General features: G+C 50.6%; 1 protein-coding gene across 1 annotated transcript; it reads right to left on the reverse strand.

The window, feature by feature from the left end:
• Window positions 1-7,856: 7,856 nt before the first annotated feature.
• Window positions 7,857-17,102, reverse strand: LOC142591568 (uncharacterized). The gene is made up of 3 exons (XM_075703881.1): window positions 15,670-17,102; window positions 10,967-11,027; window positions 7,857-7,979 (listed from the first exon to the last, which is right to left on the reverse strand). The coding sequence occupies exons 1-3, from the start codon at window positions 17,100-17,102 to the stop codon at window positions 7,857-7,859; spliced, it is 1,617 nt and encodes a 538-aa protein (XP_075559996.1).
• Between the last annotated feature and the right edge of the window lie 214 nt (window positions 17,103-17,316).

Here is a 17,316-nt window from a genome sequence, read left to right on the forward strand (position 1 = left end):
CTCCATCGCAGCTGAGCGCACGCGCAGCAGTTTCCCTCCGGCTCCGAAATGGGTAGGCCACGCGTCATGCGTACTCCTGAGGAGCAGGTAGCTTTCTATCAGCAATGCCGCGAGCAGAACCGGGAACGAGTTCTACGCCGTGCCGATGCTGCAGCCCGGACAAGAACAGGCTCGTGCAGCCGAGCGCAAGCCGTAACTGTGAACCGAGGATCCGGCTGCCTACTAAACCGTCGTTTAATGAGCTGTCGAGATTAACCCAGTGATAACATCGGGGTCGCATGTGTTAGCTTCGCCTGTTAACCATCTGTACAGAATGCTTGGGCGGTGATTTTGTTACACACGAATCCTACCCAACATTGCCAACATTTCAGCACCTCTTCAGGCAATTGTCAGTACCGGAACATTCAGATTAGCTACAGCTTGTGATTCTGCATTCGAGGCTTTTCGAAAAGCATTAACTTCAGCCCCCGTAATGCATCATTTAGACCCTACGTCCCCAACTACAGAGACAACGGATGCCTCTGTGGTGGCACTCGGTGCTGTGCTGTCTCAACGACAAGGTGCTAACAACGTTGTCATTCAATACTCATGCAAAGCGCTCGCAGCTTCCGAAAAGAAGTCATACAGTAATGTATGTGATTACCTCGGAAGGCGTTGGGCTATCTGTTTGAAATTCCGCTCGCACCCCTTTTACCGAACGTTTTCCCCTCTGGCGGATAACTGGACTGTGGCCTGTTTCATCACCAACATTAATCCCTCACACCGGTTTACTAGCATGCTGGTGGACCTGGTAGAACTTTACGGTTCAACGCTAGCCTGGCAAAGGGAATGTCGCTGACATGCTTTCCCTTCTTTCGTGTGCCACCTTCGATCCCATGGCAACACGGTGCCAATTTCAACAGGAAGACTAGGAGTATTTATCCATACTCCAAAAGGTCTTATCTTACAGTGAAGGAAGTGTGGACTTCTTCTTTGTGGGTGACGTACTGTATCACTGTATGCCTTCCAGCCTAAGCCTAATTTTGGCACACTCAAGCTATGCCAGCCAGCTCTTGAAATATCTCGCAACAGCGGACATATGGATGCAAAGTGTGCACAATTAAAAGCTACAAGACCGCTATTGCTGGCCACAGATGAACACTATTGTGACTCTATATATGCAGGGCTGTCTGATATGCAAGGTTTAAAACCGCCCTACAGTGAGAAACGTGGGAAAGGTGTGCTTTATGCCGAAGACAGATGTACCACTTACTCATTTTGCAATGGACCACATTACAAAGCATCTTGGCAACAGCAATAACTTTATATTGAATGTAATCTACTTTGCTACGCACTTCGGAGTGCCTGATTTTGGGTCCCCAGCAAGCACAAAGCACGCAATTAAGCACTTGCATTCAGTGTTCTATCGCTATTGTGTCCCTGAAAATGTTTTCTCAGATCATGACCGTGCTTTCAATCAGCATGAATTTAAGTGCTTCGTGAGTTTTTTACGGAATTCAGCAGCCATTCCATACCGTGCGTCGAGCAATGGTCTCGTGAAGCGAAGCAGCGCAAATCTTGCGTCGGTGCTGAAGAAAACGTGTGGCGCTGAACCTTCAATTTGGAAACGAAAACTCGTCACCGCCGTCTTTTCCATGAAGACCATGATGAAAACGAGCTTAAGATTTTCGTACTTTGGACTACTGAGGGGGTTTCTTGAAAATTATCCACAAAAAAATCCCCCCATTCAGTGACAAGTAGGTTTGAGGCAAGGTTATTGAGTCGTACAGAAAGTCGTGCAGAAGCCCAAGACAACTTGGTGCAAGCTCAGCAGCAATGAAACCGTCGCTACGGTGAGTAACATCGCCATGCCAAGTTCCAAATAGATCAGTACGTCTGGCTTCAACGTCAAGAGCCTATCACAGATGGCACATCCAAGCTCGCCCCACGTTCAAGAACCTGTATAGGATTGTGGACCAAAAGACAGCCGTCAACTTTGTGGTTCTTCATTTCACTGCCCATCCTTCCAGTGCTTCAGCAAGGGATGAAAGAACTGTTCACTCTAGCCAAATGAAGCCATTTCGTCCACCGTACGTCGACCAAGCGTTTCTGAACCTACAAGGAGCGCCTCCTACCGTGCCACTTGAACATACAGAATCTGAGAATAGGGACGTAAACTGTCCGCTGCGCCACACACGGAGTCTGTGCAAGATAGATGCAACAGAACACCCTGTCCCGAAGTACCTGCGGTAATCGCGGACTATGTTGCGAAGACCGCCGTAGCAGAGAACCCTTATGCTATCAATCCACCGGGTCGTCATATTCGTCAGCCGAGGTGGCTGGAGGACTACGAAAACTGACATGAGAGAGTGGGGGAAGTGCTTTTGAGAGGGGTGGGATGTGAGGTCTCCTCCATGCCGAACCGCTTCCTATTGTTGCGCCTCAGCCCCTGTGCTGCTCCGCCACTTATAGCTATAGAGTGGCTAGTGGTCCGGCAACTGGGGACCTAGGAGGGACAGACGCTGTGTACGTACCATGCCATATCCCGATGTGTGTGTTGCTACGTGGCACTTTTTGTAATCCTATGTTATCTACTCCAGAGTAAACGTGTTCCCGCTCACATCATATATGCATGCATTCTACGGGCTCCAGCGCAGTGAGCAGAGGTGATTTTTCGAAATGCGTATTAATGCCCGCGTAGACCCAAGACTAGTCAGTCAAGGCACTTTTCGCTCGAGAGTTCAGATGACGCTGCTACCCTCACAACTGGTATGGCAAGCGCTATTTTGCCTGTTTCTCAGTTTTCGAAAGGCGACCGTGGATGCAAAACTCGGTTTCTGATAACCGTAGTCAGGCGGCTAAGTACGGCTACGTCTGCTGAGTAGATAGCAGTAACCATGGTCATCGGTATCAGTATAGTTAGCGTGGCGATTTCCTACTCCTTCCTGACAACTTTGTATTAGTAAAGCCATGTCACAAACACATCAAAACCAACAGGTATAAGTTGAAAAGCGATCCTCTTAAGTTAGCTAGGAAGCTCTGGGGCTTGCCGGCATTCGTTCTTGAGTCAAGTTCTCTTGGACCACTCTGCATTTCCCAAACAGGTAAGTTAGATGTACTAATCGTCATCTCAGTACTCATCTAAACGTGTCCCTTTGTGGTCCACTATGGACAATGGATAAAAGTGTACGGCTTCTTATCAAGTATACGGACACTTCAGGCGAATTTCCACCGCGAGCGAAAGCTTGCCACGTTGAGCCGACAACAATAGCGGCTTGATGCAGCAGTGTCTTCTTGCGCTCACATAAGAGGAAGGCGGTGAGGGTGCAGGCCATCTCACTCGCAGAAGGGGGTAGAGGAGAGATGCGAAAAAAGGCCTCCTAGACAGCACAAGAACTGCGCACTTCGGTCCATGACGTCATGCTACCTTGCGTCACTGTCATAGAATCTAATTAGGATGCTCCAACGCCACCTATATAGCAAAGGGCCGTTTCACTCCGATCCTTGACGTCATGCTAGTGACCCGACTGTCATAGAATCCAGTGAGGCTGTTCCCGAGTGGGCAACAGTGATTTTGACGTCACCGCCTTCGTCACGTCAGCCTTGCCAATGAAAATTCTGGGCCAGTAGCATGACGTAGTGAACAGGCCTTGCGCTATCTAGGTGGTGTTAGATGAACCCGAGCAAGTCGCGGTATTTTTCACGTCACCGCCCACGTCACATAGGACCTGGTGATGGAAATTCTGGTGCAAGCAGCTTGACGTTGTCAAGCATAGCGCACAGACCTGCTATCAAGGAGCGCTAGGGGTGTGCGAATAGTTATTTTGAGACCGAATAAAATACAAATCTAATATCGCCTGAAGCGAATGGAATAAAATATTCCATACTTTTCTAATAGTCTTCGAATAATGAATAATCGTTATCACAGTTAGTGGAAAACAATGTTTACAAACCAACATTCTTGAAGTTACGAAGTTTCTGTCATCACGTAGTATGTTATGAATTGCCGTTTCTTAATAGCACAAATGAAGAATCAGGAGCAAACACGTAGTTCCTTCGCATGCAAAAGGCTCTTAAAGGAGTCGGAATGATCGCTGTACTGCCTGAAAAGTATGACTACGTAATTGACGTAGCCTGTTCCACTACGCACGTTCTGATATTTGAATGGCTGTACAATGTCCCTGGGTTGAAAATTTGCCGTCTTTTTCCTACAACCATATGTTTTCTGGGCGAAGTTCACATTTTGAATTATTCGAAAGTAGTCAAAATATATTCGCATTCAGAAATTGCGACAATTCGATTCTAAAACAGAATCGAATATGACGCTTTTCGATTAGCTATCTGAAAGTTTCGAATATTTTCACACCCCTAAGCGCGCTAAATGCGCATTTCATTTCTGCACGGGCTGCGGCAGATGAGCGACGGCATTCGTCCTATGTTGCAGGTTGTCTGCGCTGAGTTTGAAGGCTAGCCGACCGGAGACAGCTGATGGCTTAGAGTGCGCTGTGACGTCGCTCGCCTATACTGTGAATGAGTTCACACCCTTTGGCAGTAATCTTATTCCACAACAATATTCGTCATCTCTTTCCGTGCATTTTCTTTCTTGAAAGCTCTGCGCTCGCTACTTCTCTGTCCAGAATGCTGTGTTACCATAATAACGCGCATGCCGTCCGTGACCTGGCAGTATCGCGCACGCAGCGTTAAAGAAAGAAAATGCCGGCAAGACAGACGACAATCGTTGTTCGACAAGATTAGCCCGAAATAGTGCAAACATTTTAACAGTGCAATCCCCGTTGAAGCCAGCGGCAGCGCGAGGGGAAGTTCAGTCGCCGCTGCCGCCGCTCTTCATCACGCCAGCGTACTATCAGCGAGTGTCCGCTGTGATCGAGTGAGATGTGTTAGTGCATTCCTAAGCGCGCAAGACAACCTGCTTGCTAATCTAGCTAGTAAGCGAACACTAACAGCAATAAACTAATTAGTATGGTTGTCTAATAATTTGCTATCACCGCCAATGCTTTGCCTGTCGAGCGAAACTGACTTTTAGATCCAACGGCCATGATCACGCAGTGGCTATCAGCTGGGGCCGCTTTACCTCCGAATTATGCAGCAAGCCCTCGCTCGCGCCAGCACCCGTGCTCACTCAAAATTCGTAGGTAAAATCGGCCTAGTAATGTCACGTGGAACACATATTATCTGAAGTAGATTTATAAACAATGAAGGAACAACACCGGTTCAACAAGTACATCTGAAGAAAAAACAACATAATTTCGCGTTTCTGCATTTTCTTTTCCAGGACGAAGTGAAGAAGATCATTCGTGGCCATTTTGACAGCTGCCGTGAACTGGCTTAAGTCATGGATTGAAGTTCTGCCGTCAGCAGAAAGCTCCGAGTGAATAAATTCATCTTTTGGCACAACCATGGAAGATATGGCTAAAGGGCCACAGTTGCAAGTATTCAGGCGCATGGCATGCTCGTTTCTTCAATAAAAACAATCCACATAATATAGGGAAAACAACGCTGAATAATGGGCGACTTTATCTCAATGTCCAACTAGTAATAAACAGGCGTTCTCGTAGCCCACATTTCACTTCTGGTTAATCAGGCTGGCGGCAATGTGTGAGCTTACGTCCCGACCAGCTGTATAGCTAATCAGAAGAATTCCCGCATTGGGCACCTTCCTCTCCTATGCAACTGCGTTTTTGAGCCGCAGTTCCCTAAATATATACAACAAAGAAACTGTTCTAAAGCATTCTCGTTTTTATTTCCGCAAAAAATGTAACTTCTACTATATGGATGCTGTAGTAATGCTCATTTGCTATGTATTTTAAGAGTTTCTTCAATTCGTTTTTGTTTTTGTATGAATTGTTATATTTTCACTTAAAAATGCCAATCAACATAGCTCTTTTTTCAACGCGAGTCCGAGGAGTTGAAGACAGCTTAGTTCCGGATGTGTGAAGCTGTCGTTCCGCCTTCCGACAGAAAAGAACTCCGTCAGAACCCCGCCATTGTGGTCTGGCACATAACAAGATAAATTCATCTGGTAGCGAAGCTTCGACAGAAGCCCTTAAGTTGAAAACAAGGCGGCTCATAGTGGGGGTACATGAGCGTGAGCGCCATCTGTGTGAGCAGAAAACGCTTCCGACTGAACAATAATGTGACTATTTTCCGTTACAAACAGAATTGATGTTGTAGGAACAGAAGGCACACAAAGGATTGCCAATTCTTGGCAATTCTGCGTTGATAACGATGACATGACTGCGTTGATAACGCAACTACCATCGTCGAGCCTGTATGCCTGATGGCGCTAGTCCAGTCTCCTCTTCTACCGCGCGGGTCTATGAGACCACTATAAAACTACCTCTCCAGGGATGAAGGCACTGCCGTTGAGCGCTTTAAGTTGTGTAGATGGCACTGCCAGAGTCTAGATGAGCTGGCTTCAAGCGGTCGATGGAAATTGTCTCTTCGCGCCCGTTGACAAGAAGTGTGAAAAACTTAGTATCACCCTTGAGGACTTGTCGTAAGGAGCATGTAAAGGAACGCCAGTAGTGTCGTGACGGATAAATATGTGACTGCTATGAAGTAAAGATGGGCTCATGTAAACATTTCTGCGATCGTTACGAAGCGGCAGTGGTATAACAGTGGCCATTGTAATGCGAAGGCGGTCGGCGTAGGATTGCAGGTCAGCAGATGACGGTTCCGAGGCGAAGAAGTCACCGGGTATGCGAAGTGTCGTTCCGAAAACGAGTTCTGCTGAGGAACACTGTGCATCTGCATTCAGAGCTGTGCGGAGGCCTAGCAGAACAAAAGGCAGGCACTCTGTCCACGGAATCTTGGAGTCATGGGCATGAAGTGCTGCTTTCAGTTGACGGTGGAAGCGTTCTACCATGCCATTGCAACTTGGGTGATAAGCTGTCGTTCGTATGGTGCGTTACACCCAGAAGACGGGAGAGAGCTTGAAAGAGGGACGAGCCAAATTGTCTTCCTCTGTCTGTCGTTATGGTGTGTGATATGCCGTAACGAGAAATCTAGGTATTTAAGATGGCCTGTGCTACGAACTCTGCAGTTATGTGAGAGAGTGGCATTAGTCAGACTAGCGTGTGGAGCGGTCGATGCAGGTGAGTATGTATCGTTGGTTCGAGGACGGTTGTAGCGGACGAATGATATCGATGTCAACGTGGCTGAAACGAACGCCTGGTTGTGGAAAATGACCAGGCGCGCTCATAGACTGACCTGGGCGTGTTGGCACTGCATGCATGCCCGAGCCCAGCAACGGACGTGAGCGTTCATGCGCGGCCACAAATAGCAGGAAGTTACCGGACGTTGTGTGCCACATACTCCAGGGCGCGATAAAGAGTGTAGTTTGTCAAAAACTTGCTGCCGAAATTGTTGTGGAACGTACGGTTGAGGACGACCAGTAGACATGTCGCATATCACTGTGACGTTGCAGCCAGGCAGTAAGATATCTTCGAAGCGCAGAGAATCGTTGGTAGTCCGGATTGTTTGAAGTTCACGATATGTGCGTTGAGCGGTTGCGAGGCGGACGAAGTCAATGCCGTAAAGATTTACTTGGCTTACATATATAAACATTCCTGACAGAGCTTCAGCGACTGGATTATCGGTACTACTGATATGCCGAATATCAGTACTGAGTTTGAAGATGATGCAAGCTGGCGAATTTCGGGGGGAGTTTACGAGGAAATTTTGGAGGTAATAGCATAAATGAGCGGTTTGTGGTCGGTGAGAATAAAGAACTGACGCCCTTCGAGATTGTGATCAAAGTGGCGGACTGCGAGGTACAATCCTAGCAATTCGCGACCGAAAGTGCTGTAGCGGGTTTCTTGCGGTGTCAGCTTCCTTGAAAAGAAAGATATAGGCTGCTATGTCTTGCCAACCAGTTGTTGAAACACGGCGCAAACAGCTATGTCCGAGGTGTCTATCATAACAGACATTGGAGCGTCTGGTTGCGGCTGTGCCAGTAGAGTAGTGGCAGCAAGGGCGTTCTTGGCAGAGATAAAGGCAGGTTCAAAGCATTAGTCCACGATATAGTCCTGCTAGCTTGTGATGTGTCAGAGAGTAAAATGTGCAGATGCTGCAAAACTGAAACACAACGAGGAATGAAATGGTGATAGCAATTAATAAAGCCCAGAAATGCCCGTAATCCCTTGGTGGAAAACGGACGTGGCAGATCTTTGATAGCTTGGACAAGGGATTGGACGGGTTGGATTCCAGAAATTGAGAGAAGCAACGCCAAACTCAATCTTCAAGATTTCTACAACCAGGACATATTGAAGAAGGCGTTCAAACACCTTACGTAGGTCAGTTTCGTGTTCCACAGCAGAGCGACTGAATGCAAGAATGTCGTCTAAACAGAGGATGCAACATGTAAGGCTACGGAGTACTTGATCTACGAACCGCTGAAATTGTTGAGCAGCATTACGGAGGCCAAATGACATGCGCATGTATTCAAACATGCCAAAACGAGTAATTATTGCGGTTTTAGGAATGTCGTAAGGCTGTACAGGAATCTGATGGTAGGCTTTTACTAGATCCACCTTGCTAAATATGCAGCACGGCACCTATGAAGTGATGCTGTGAAATCGTGGATGTGAGGTATAGGGTACCTATCGGCAATCGTCACTTTGTGCAAGGCGCTGTAATCGCCACACGGTCGCCATTCACACGCCTTCTTGAGCACCGTGTGTAAAGCAGATGACCAAGGGCTGTCGGAAGGACGAACGATGCCCAACTCGAGCATGTGTTCGTATTCTTGCTTTGCAATTTTCAGACGGTCTGGTGCTAGGCGGCGAGGACGGGCCTATACGTAGTCATTTAGTCAAAATGTGGTGCGTGACGTTGTGCACTATTGGACGATCTGGCGAGGGTGTTTCCAATAGCTCTGTAAATTCCAGCAGGATGGTGGACCACGGTTTCTGTGCCTGGGTGTGCTTATACGAGACACAAAGGTGGTGCGAACGTGGCGATACCTTGTACGAACAGGTTTTTGAGAAGTCAAGAAGGCGGCAGTTGCGAAGGTCGACGAGAAGGTTAAACTTCCGCAGAAAAATAGCGCCGACGTCAGTGACGGTGAATAGCCATTGAAAAGGGCATCGCAGACCAAGGTCAAGAGTGACAGATGTCTGGCCGTACGTTTTCGTGCTGCAACCGTTGACGGCAGTGAGAAAAGACGTGTCATGGGAATGTTTTCTGCGGTCTTGAAAAGTAGGGGGAATGACACAAATTTGCGCACCAGTGTCTACAAGATACCGAAATTTCATGACACGATTGGTGAGGTAGAAGAGGCGGCTTGATGTAGGTGCCAGTAGCACTAGCCGTCATCAGTAAGTGGCCCGACCGTTTCCCGGAAAGTTGCAAGGCGGACGGCACTACCGTGCGTGAGTGCCATATCTGGCCCGATACCAACAAATAAATGGAGATGGAGGTTGTGACACGTTTCGGTTATGCGAGCGATGCCGCTGCTGATGGTTATTCGCCCGAAAGCGTAAGGCAGCCAGCTGGTTAGTTAGCTCCTTTACTTGCGCAGCAACGTGCCTGCTTGAACTGTCACCTTCGTGAAAGTGCTGATGTAACAGGGATTGTGTCGCAACTGGTGCATTACAACGGTAAACAGGGCATATTACAGGATGGAAAGAATCCGTTGTCGAAGCGCTCCAGAGTATTGCACTGTTCCCTAATACGAAGCCCTTGAAAAGGCGCAGCATCGTTAACTAAAGTAAAGCTACTGAGGCAACTGGCTTTCATTGGAAAAAGCCAACAAGGCTAGCGACAGATTACAAGACAGCCATGTTTACGCACTAACTTCAGTCGAGGAGCGACTCAAGATAACTCCGGGGCAAACTTGAGATGCTTGAGCAAAACAATCGAGCTTTCCTTCAATCAAGGCGTGTTTCGAGTGGAGGGCGATTTGTGGAATGAAAAACCGCCTCCAAGGAGCACTTCTAGTGGAGGGTCGAGTCGAGGTGCGTTTGTGAATAAAGGGTTAATGTCTTTTTGAAGGTCGGCATTTGACGGAGTTGCAAATACCAGAAGAGCGATCCGCAAGGGGCCTTTTCAGCTGAGCTAACAATATAAAAATCAACAATTGGTACCAGAAATGTCCCAGAAAACTGTGCGTCTGTGCCTTTCCTGCCGCATGGCCTGGGGCTGGGCTATGCGGATCGCTCAAATGGTGACGACGTGGCTGTGTTCTGTTTTTAAGTGGGAACTGCCAATACCTGACTTTCCTGGAATCATGAGAAGCAGCAGGGTATGTGTAGTGACGATCAGATGCTTGTCAGCTTCGTGGCGACGGCGGCAGCTGGCGGTTTAGCCTGGCAGCTTGCGGTGAAAGCAATTTGAAATATGACAGAAAGACGTTTGAGCCTTTTCGGCCGTTTGGGTTGGGGCTGGGCTACGCGAATCGCTCAAATGGATCCTTAACCGAATCCCATGTCGTGCATTCGGAAGCAAGCACACCGCGGAAGCTTATGCAATACTGTCCGCTGTTAAACAAGTCAAGAAACCAAGGCTACGCAAAGCGCTTATATACACGAATTCTCTAAGCGTCGTTAAAGCCTCAATGTCACTGCGTAAACACCGAAACCCTGTACTTACCGAGCTTTATTTCGTGATTTGCACATCATACATGTCTCAGCAGCAAGTCATTATATGCTGGGTACCTGGACATAGGGGCATTGAGGATAATGTGCTCGCTCACCACATTGCCACATCAACTGCATCGCCAGCTATCAATTCTACCGCTGCTGCACGTGCCTGAGATCTAAACCATTTTCTCCGAAAGAAACTAAGAAGCCACTGGCTGCGCTTGTGGGACGCTAAAATAAATAACAAGCTTCACCTAATTAAGCCACAGTTAGGTTTTTGGCTCTCCGAGACGAAAACACGACTAACGGATGTCCTGTTCTGTCGCCTGAATATAGGACACACATTTGGCAGACAGTTTTCTGCTGACTGGAAATGAGCCACCAACCTGCGGTAAAGATGTGATGAGAAGCTGACCATCCTCTATGTCCTGATGGAGTGTCGGAAAGCTGAAGCAGAGAGAAAAAAACACTTTCCTGTAGCATACCAGCAGCCCATTTCCCTTCGTCCCGTAATGTTTCTTAACGTTTTGACAGCAGGGCAGTCCTAAGTTTCTTAAACGATGTTGTCTTACATGCTATTAGCGCTATGAATTCGCAGGGCATTCTCTCTCCAGAGGATGCCGCTGTAATAATGGTTTGGTATAGCACATGCCTCCAGGCCCTTGTGCTTCAAGGGCTCTGTTAAGGCAGTAGTGCTTCTTGCAAACGTTTGCCTCTGATGCGTTTTAGTGTATTATCGCTCTTTCACAATGTATCTTTCATGTCCATGCCACACCTCATTAGCAACTGCCATAATTTTATTACACATAAGTTTTACGCACTTTACAGCGGCCGTATTTTTAGGCCCCTTTAGAGCCACGTCACACCAACCTCTCGCAATTCATCGATCCACTGCATACTCATCAACACTGGCCTGGCGCTCTTTGGCCATACTTGGCCTTTGCGCCACAAAACGCTACACTCATCATCATCATCTCTGAACTTCTGCCATGTCTTCATTTGTTGTGCGGTAAAGTAATGAAAGCATATCACAATGACCAGCCCTGCCTTTCTGTTTTGGTAATAAGTTCAAATGAACAATCTAATTTGTGTTTTGTTAGCATAGACAGAAAACACAGCAAACAATTGAGCCTTATACGGTATTGGATTGGATTAGAGACAACTTTATTTATGCCTGCAGTTGGGCGCGCGCGCGCCCCGACGAGGGCCTACGTCATCCTCGAAGTCGCCGTTACTCGGCGCGGGTCTCCGCTCGCCGTTGCCGGCTCGCTGGGTCCGTGCCTTTCGAGCGCCTCGAGGACCTGCTGGACGGCCCAGAGCTGATCGTCTCGGTCGTAGCTCTTTGCGGCTGCCTCGAGCCGCGGTGGGAGTGTTCTTGATTTTGAATCTTCTAGATATTTGACGCAGTCCCACAAGATGTGCGTGTAGTCTGCAGTCTCCCTTCGGCAAACTCTGCACATATCTGTCGGATATGTCTCGGGGTACATACGATTCATCAGTCTCGGGCTCGGTAGCGATCCGGTCTGGAGCTGTCTCAGTACTACCGGCTCCGCTCGACTCAGTCTCGGGTGCGGGGGTGGGAGAGTCCTACGAGCCAGGCGGTAGGCCTTCGTGATTTCACTGTAATCTGTCATGCGGTCCTTGGTTCCGAACCACTTCGGACGGTCTGTCGCCGGGGCGCGGTTGGTTAGCGCTCGCGCCGCTGCGTGTGCCGTCTCATTATGGTTCTCAGTGTGTCCCGATGCGTCGCCCGCGTGCGCCGGGAACCCCTTGAGTCGTACTTTTCGTTCTTTTAGTTTGACCACTCGCAGTACGCGCTCAGCCTCCCTGCAGATTTGGCCTTTGGCGAAGTTTCGCACCGCCTGTCTTGAGTCGCTCAGCACCGTGTGGCAGTCTGCGTCGGCGATGGCCAGGGCGATGGCTACCTCCTCCGCTTGTTCCGCTCCGGCGCTTCTCACACTCGCTGCCGGCCTCGTGGCGCCGGTTGACGCCTCTATGACGACCACTGCGAAGGCGTTTCGTTGGTATTCGGCCGCGTCCACGTACCGCGCGTGTTCGTCGTTGGCATGTTGGTCAATGAGAGCCTTGGCCCTCGCCGCTCTTCTTCCGTTGTTGAACTCGGGATTCATGTTCCTCGGTATGCGGTCGATTCTGGTCTGGCGTCGGACCTCTTCGGGGACGGGGAGCTTCATCTCCACCTCGTTCGAGCGTCTAATTCCCAGATCGTCCAGTATCTTCCTCCCGGCTTTGGTCATGGACAGCCGCTCCAGTTGAGAAGTCCGTTGCGCTTCGGCTATTTCTTCGAGCGTATTGTGTATTCCGAGTTGTAACAAGCGGTTCGTGCTCGTGGACTCGAACAGGCCCAGCGCCGTCTTGTACGCTCTTCTGATGAGCACGTTGATTTTGTTTCGTTCGTGCTGCAGCCATCTGTGGTAGGTTGCAACGTACACGACGTGGCTGATGACGAAGGATTGGACGAGCCTAAGTAGGCTCTCCTCTCTCATGCCAGCCTTTTGGGAAGTGACTCCTTTTAGGAGTCGAATCGCGTTGGCTGCTTTTGCCCTGAGACGGGTGATAGTTTCGCCGTTTCTTCCGTGCTTTTCGATGACCATGCCTAGGATCCTAATTTTGCCGACCTCGGGGATCACGTTGCCGGATTTGGTGACGATTCTGATTTTTTCGTTTTCGCGTTGTCTGGTCTTGCTTCTGCTGTTTTTGATAGGTGGGAGTATGAGAAGCTCCGATTTGCTCGGCGAACATCTCAGTCCGGTGCCTTCCAGCTGGTCTTCTATTGCGTCGACAGCGGCTTGCAGCGCACCCTCGATGTGGGCGTCGCTGCCACCGGTCACCCATAGCGTGATATCGTCCGCGTAGATGGTGTGCCTGACGTCTTCGATGTGCCCGAGCTTCTCGGCCACTCCGATCATTACCAGGTTGAACAGCATCGGCGAAATGACCGATCCCTGCGGTGTGCCGGTGCTCCCGAGTTTCTTCTCTTGAGTCTGTAGGTCGCCTGCTCGTAGCTCGACGGTCCTGTCCGTGAGGAAGTCCTTGACATAGTTGTAGGATCTTTCGCCCATGTTGAGCTTGGAGACTTGGGACAGAATCGCCGAGTGTTTCACCTTATCGAAGGCGCTCTGCAGATCCAGCCCTAGGATTGCTTTGTTTTCGCGGGTGCTGCCGCCATCATCAATGATTCGGTATTTGAGCTGCAGCATCGCGTCCTGCGTGCTGAGGTGCTGTCTGAAGCCGATCAAAGCTGCCGGGTACAGCCCTTCTCGTTCCAGGTAGTCTTGCCGCCTGTTGAGCAGGACGTGCTCCAGCACTTTGCCCACGCAGGACGTGAGCGAGATGGGCTGGAGGTTACCCGTGTCCGGCGGCTTCCCCGGCTTGGGGACCAGGATGGTCTTGGCTGTCTTCCACAGCTTTGGCAGCACGCCCGCTCTCCAGCACTTGTAGTATTTTGCGAGCTTTTAAATCGAGCCGTCATCGAGGTTCTTGAGAGCCTTGTTCGTGACGAGGTCCGGGCCGGCTACCGACCGGCTGTTGAGGTCGTGCAGGGCCGCGCGTACCTCCTCGACGTCGATGTCACCATCGAGCTTCGCGTTAGGCAGGCCGCTGTACGGCGCGTGTTGTTCGGTAGGTGTAGTCGGCAGGTATTTGTCGTTAATGCGCCTGGTGACTTCGTCGATGCCGTGTGCTGAGACCGCCCGATGTATGAGCCTGGCGAGTCTGTCCCTTTGGTGCGACTTGGTCTTGGTTTCGCCGAGCAGGGGCCGCAGCAGGTTCGACGTCTTCCCGCTGTGCATATGCCCGTCTGCCGCGTTGCAGATCTCGTTCCACTGTTGCGTGCAGAGAGCGCGGCAGTGATCCTCGATCGCTCGGTTCAGCTCCGCCACCTTCTTTCTCATTCTGCGGTTAAGACGTTGTTTCTTCCAGCGATTGAGTATCGACTGTTTGGCTTCGATGAGATGCGCAAGCCGGCTGTCTACTTTGTCGATCTCCGCGCCCGTTTCAATCTCTTTAGTCGCGTCGCGTATGCTCTTGGTGATTTCGGCCGTCCACGAGTCGATGTCTTTGATCTCGTCGTCACCGTCGCTCTTCTGGCGTTTCGAAATGCATTCCAGTCTATCCATCTGTGTGTTTTGATGCTGGTGTCGTTGTGTTCCGGTATGCCGATTTCAACGATGGTGTGGTCGCTACCTAGGTCGGTCCCCGTGTTTCTCCAGGTGATCGCGCCCCGGATGTCGTTCTTGACGAACGTGAGGTCCGGAGTGGTGTCCCGGGACACGGAGTTACCAATTCTGGTCGGATGTGTCGGGTCCGTGATCAGGGTGAAGTCTAGTTCCGTGGTGTCTTGGTACAGGTCGCGGCCCTCTACTGTGTACTTGTTGTAGCCTCAGGCAGGGTTGATCGCGTTGAAGTCTCCGCATGCGATCAACGTGATGCGGCCCGCTGCGGTGCTGGCTCTGTGCAGTAATGTCTTGAATCTCTGTTTTCTCTGCGATGGGTTGCTGTAGACGTTGAACAGAAATATGCTTCCTTTTCTCTTCTTGCCCGGGATGATTTCGGTGAGTGTGTGCTCGATCTTGATATTGCTGTGCAGCTCGTGTTCGACGAACGTGAGTCCCTTCCTGACCAGGGTGCACAGGCCTCTGCCGTCGGGCGGTCTCTTGTGCACTCTGTAGCCGGGGAGGGACGGTGCATCGGTTAGTGTTTCTTGTAGTAGTATAACGTCTGGTTTGCGCGCGGCATGTACGATGTGCTGTTGGATGACTGCCTTCTTCCTTGCGAAGCCGCGACAGTTCCACTGCCATGCGGTTACACTTGCTGCTGCTGGTGTTGCGTTGGCGGCCATGATTGCGTTGGTGTGTACGGGGCTCCCTGGTTCGGTGGATGTTGCGCGAAGAGGGGCGCAAACGTCGGGTAGCTTACCATCGGCTGTAGGGTCCTTTCTATGTAGGCGAATCTGTTCGTGTTCTCGGCTTGCTAGGTCTCCATTGTTTGTTTCAGTGTTGTCACTGCTGTGATGTTTGTCGTGATTAGCTGTTCGAGTTTCCTGAATGTCGCTTCGAATTTCGCTTCTAGCCTGTCGATGCGATCGTTTTCTGTTTGCGTGCGCGTGGCCTCGATGGCTCGCTTCTTCGGTGCCGGTTCCTCTATGGCTTTCTCCTGGATGTTCGTTGTCGTTTCCTCGGTCTTGCTTGTGCTTCGCGTGGGTCTCTGTAGAGTCTCATTGTTGCATAGCAACAACTGACGGATCTCGGCGATCTCTTTCGTGAGGTTGTTGATGATCGCTCGCAACGCTGCGTTTTCTTCTCTTAGGAGCTCATTTGCCTCCCGGAACTTATCCATATCTCCTTTCTTCGTGGTTTCGGTGATTTTCTGCGCGTTCCTTATGTTGTTTCCTTTCGCTGCGTCGACCCAGCTCACTCGCTCACGTGATGGTGACGTTTTCCTGCTGAGGCTTCTCGTGCAGCAACTGCTGTCTCTGGATTTGGGCGCGCGGTTTTCCGATGGGGTCCTTGACTTTCGCGCAGCTGGCGGCTTGTTGAGTGGCGGGAAATCGCTCTCCAACAGAAGCTGGCGTTCGGCCTGTCGGCGCTCCCATTGTCGCTTGCGCACTACGTAGGGGATCTTGTATTTCGCCTTGCACGTTCGGTCTCCGGTCGGGTGTTCGTCTCCGCACAAGTTACATTTTGGGGTACAGCGATGGTCTTCTGTAGGGTTCTCGAGTCCGCAGGCCAGGCACTTCTTCATTGTGGGGGTCGGGCACACGTCCTTGCGGTGTCCCACTCGGCCGCACTGCTCGCAGACGTCGATCTGTTTCCTGTAGAGGTGGCACGGTATCAGGGTGACTCCGTATCGGACGAAGTTCGGTACCTTGGGTCCCTGGAACACCACAATCGCAGTGGTCGTGCTTCCAATCCTTTTTGTGGCCACTGCTAGCGGGTTCCCCTCGTTGACGATGTTTCTATCTAGCTCTTCGGCGCTCGCGTCGATGGGGATGCCTCTGATGATGCCCTTCACGGTGTCGTGAGGTGCCGTGCGATATGCGCTGACCTCGTAGGGTTTGCCTTGAATAGATATTTCCTGGATTTTAGCGTACCTTGCCGCGTTGTCTTCGTTCGGTGTACTTACGACCATGATGTTCTGTTGTGTGTTGGGGCAGATGGTGTCCGCGGCGCTTTCCTCGCTCGTGATCTTGGCCGCAGCGAGTATGGCCGCAGCGACGGTGGTGGTGCCGGTCTTGACTATGTCCAGTCCCCCTCTGGGTCTGACAACTATCTTGGTTTCTTCTAGTGGCATGGCTGGCATGCGTGCTGCCTTGATGGCCGAGGCTCTGACGTTCTTGTAGAATTTTGACCTCGTGCTTGTTTGACTCCCGCCGGGTCCGTCGGGCTTGCCGCTGGCGGGGGTCCGCTGGCGCAGCCTTGACATGCGTTCCCCCGCGAGCGTCCATCCGGCGTCGCTGTGGTATTCCTCGGGTGATATCTCTGTTCCCTGAACTTGAACGCACATGTGATTGTCCACGATCATTGTTGTTTCAGAGGGCGCCTCCATCTCGGAGCGGACGAGCGGCAGCCGCCGGGATGTACGGCAGGCCGCTGTCGGTGCGACGGTGTTGTTGGGCCTAGTGTCCGCGGAACACGCCTAAGCCTAGCACGGCGGCAGTAGAAGCAGTCACGAAAATTTGACAAAGAAAAACGCACCTCTGGGGTCAGCTGGTATCGGT

The sequence above is a fragment of the Dermacentor variabilis genome, chromosome 8 (assembly GCF_050947875.1).
Source record: "Dermacentor variabilis isolate Ectoservices chromosome 8, ASM5094787v1, whole genome shotgun sequence".
NCBI classification, from domain to species: domain Eukaryota; kingdom Metazoa; phylum Arthropoda; class Arachnida; order Ixodida; family Ixodidae; genus Dermacentor; species Dermacentor variabilis.

Excerpts from the sequence above, each read along its gene's own strand:
- LOC142591568 (XM_075703881.1), bottom strand. The coding sequence starts at position 17,102 with ATGTGCGTTCAAGTTCAGGGAACAGAGATATCACCCGAGGAATACCAC. Across the intron at positions 11,028-15,669 it reads GAAAACGATCGCATCGACAG|CTTTCCGACACTCCATCAGG; the intron begins GCTAGAAGCGAA and ends TCTCTGCTTCAG. Across the intron at positions 7,980-10,966 it reads TCATCACATCTTTACCGCAG|AACGCCCTTGCTGCCACTAC; the intron begins GTTGGTGGCTCA and ends ATCTCTGCCAAG.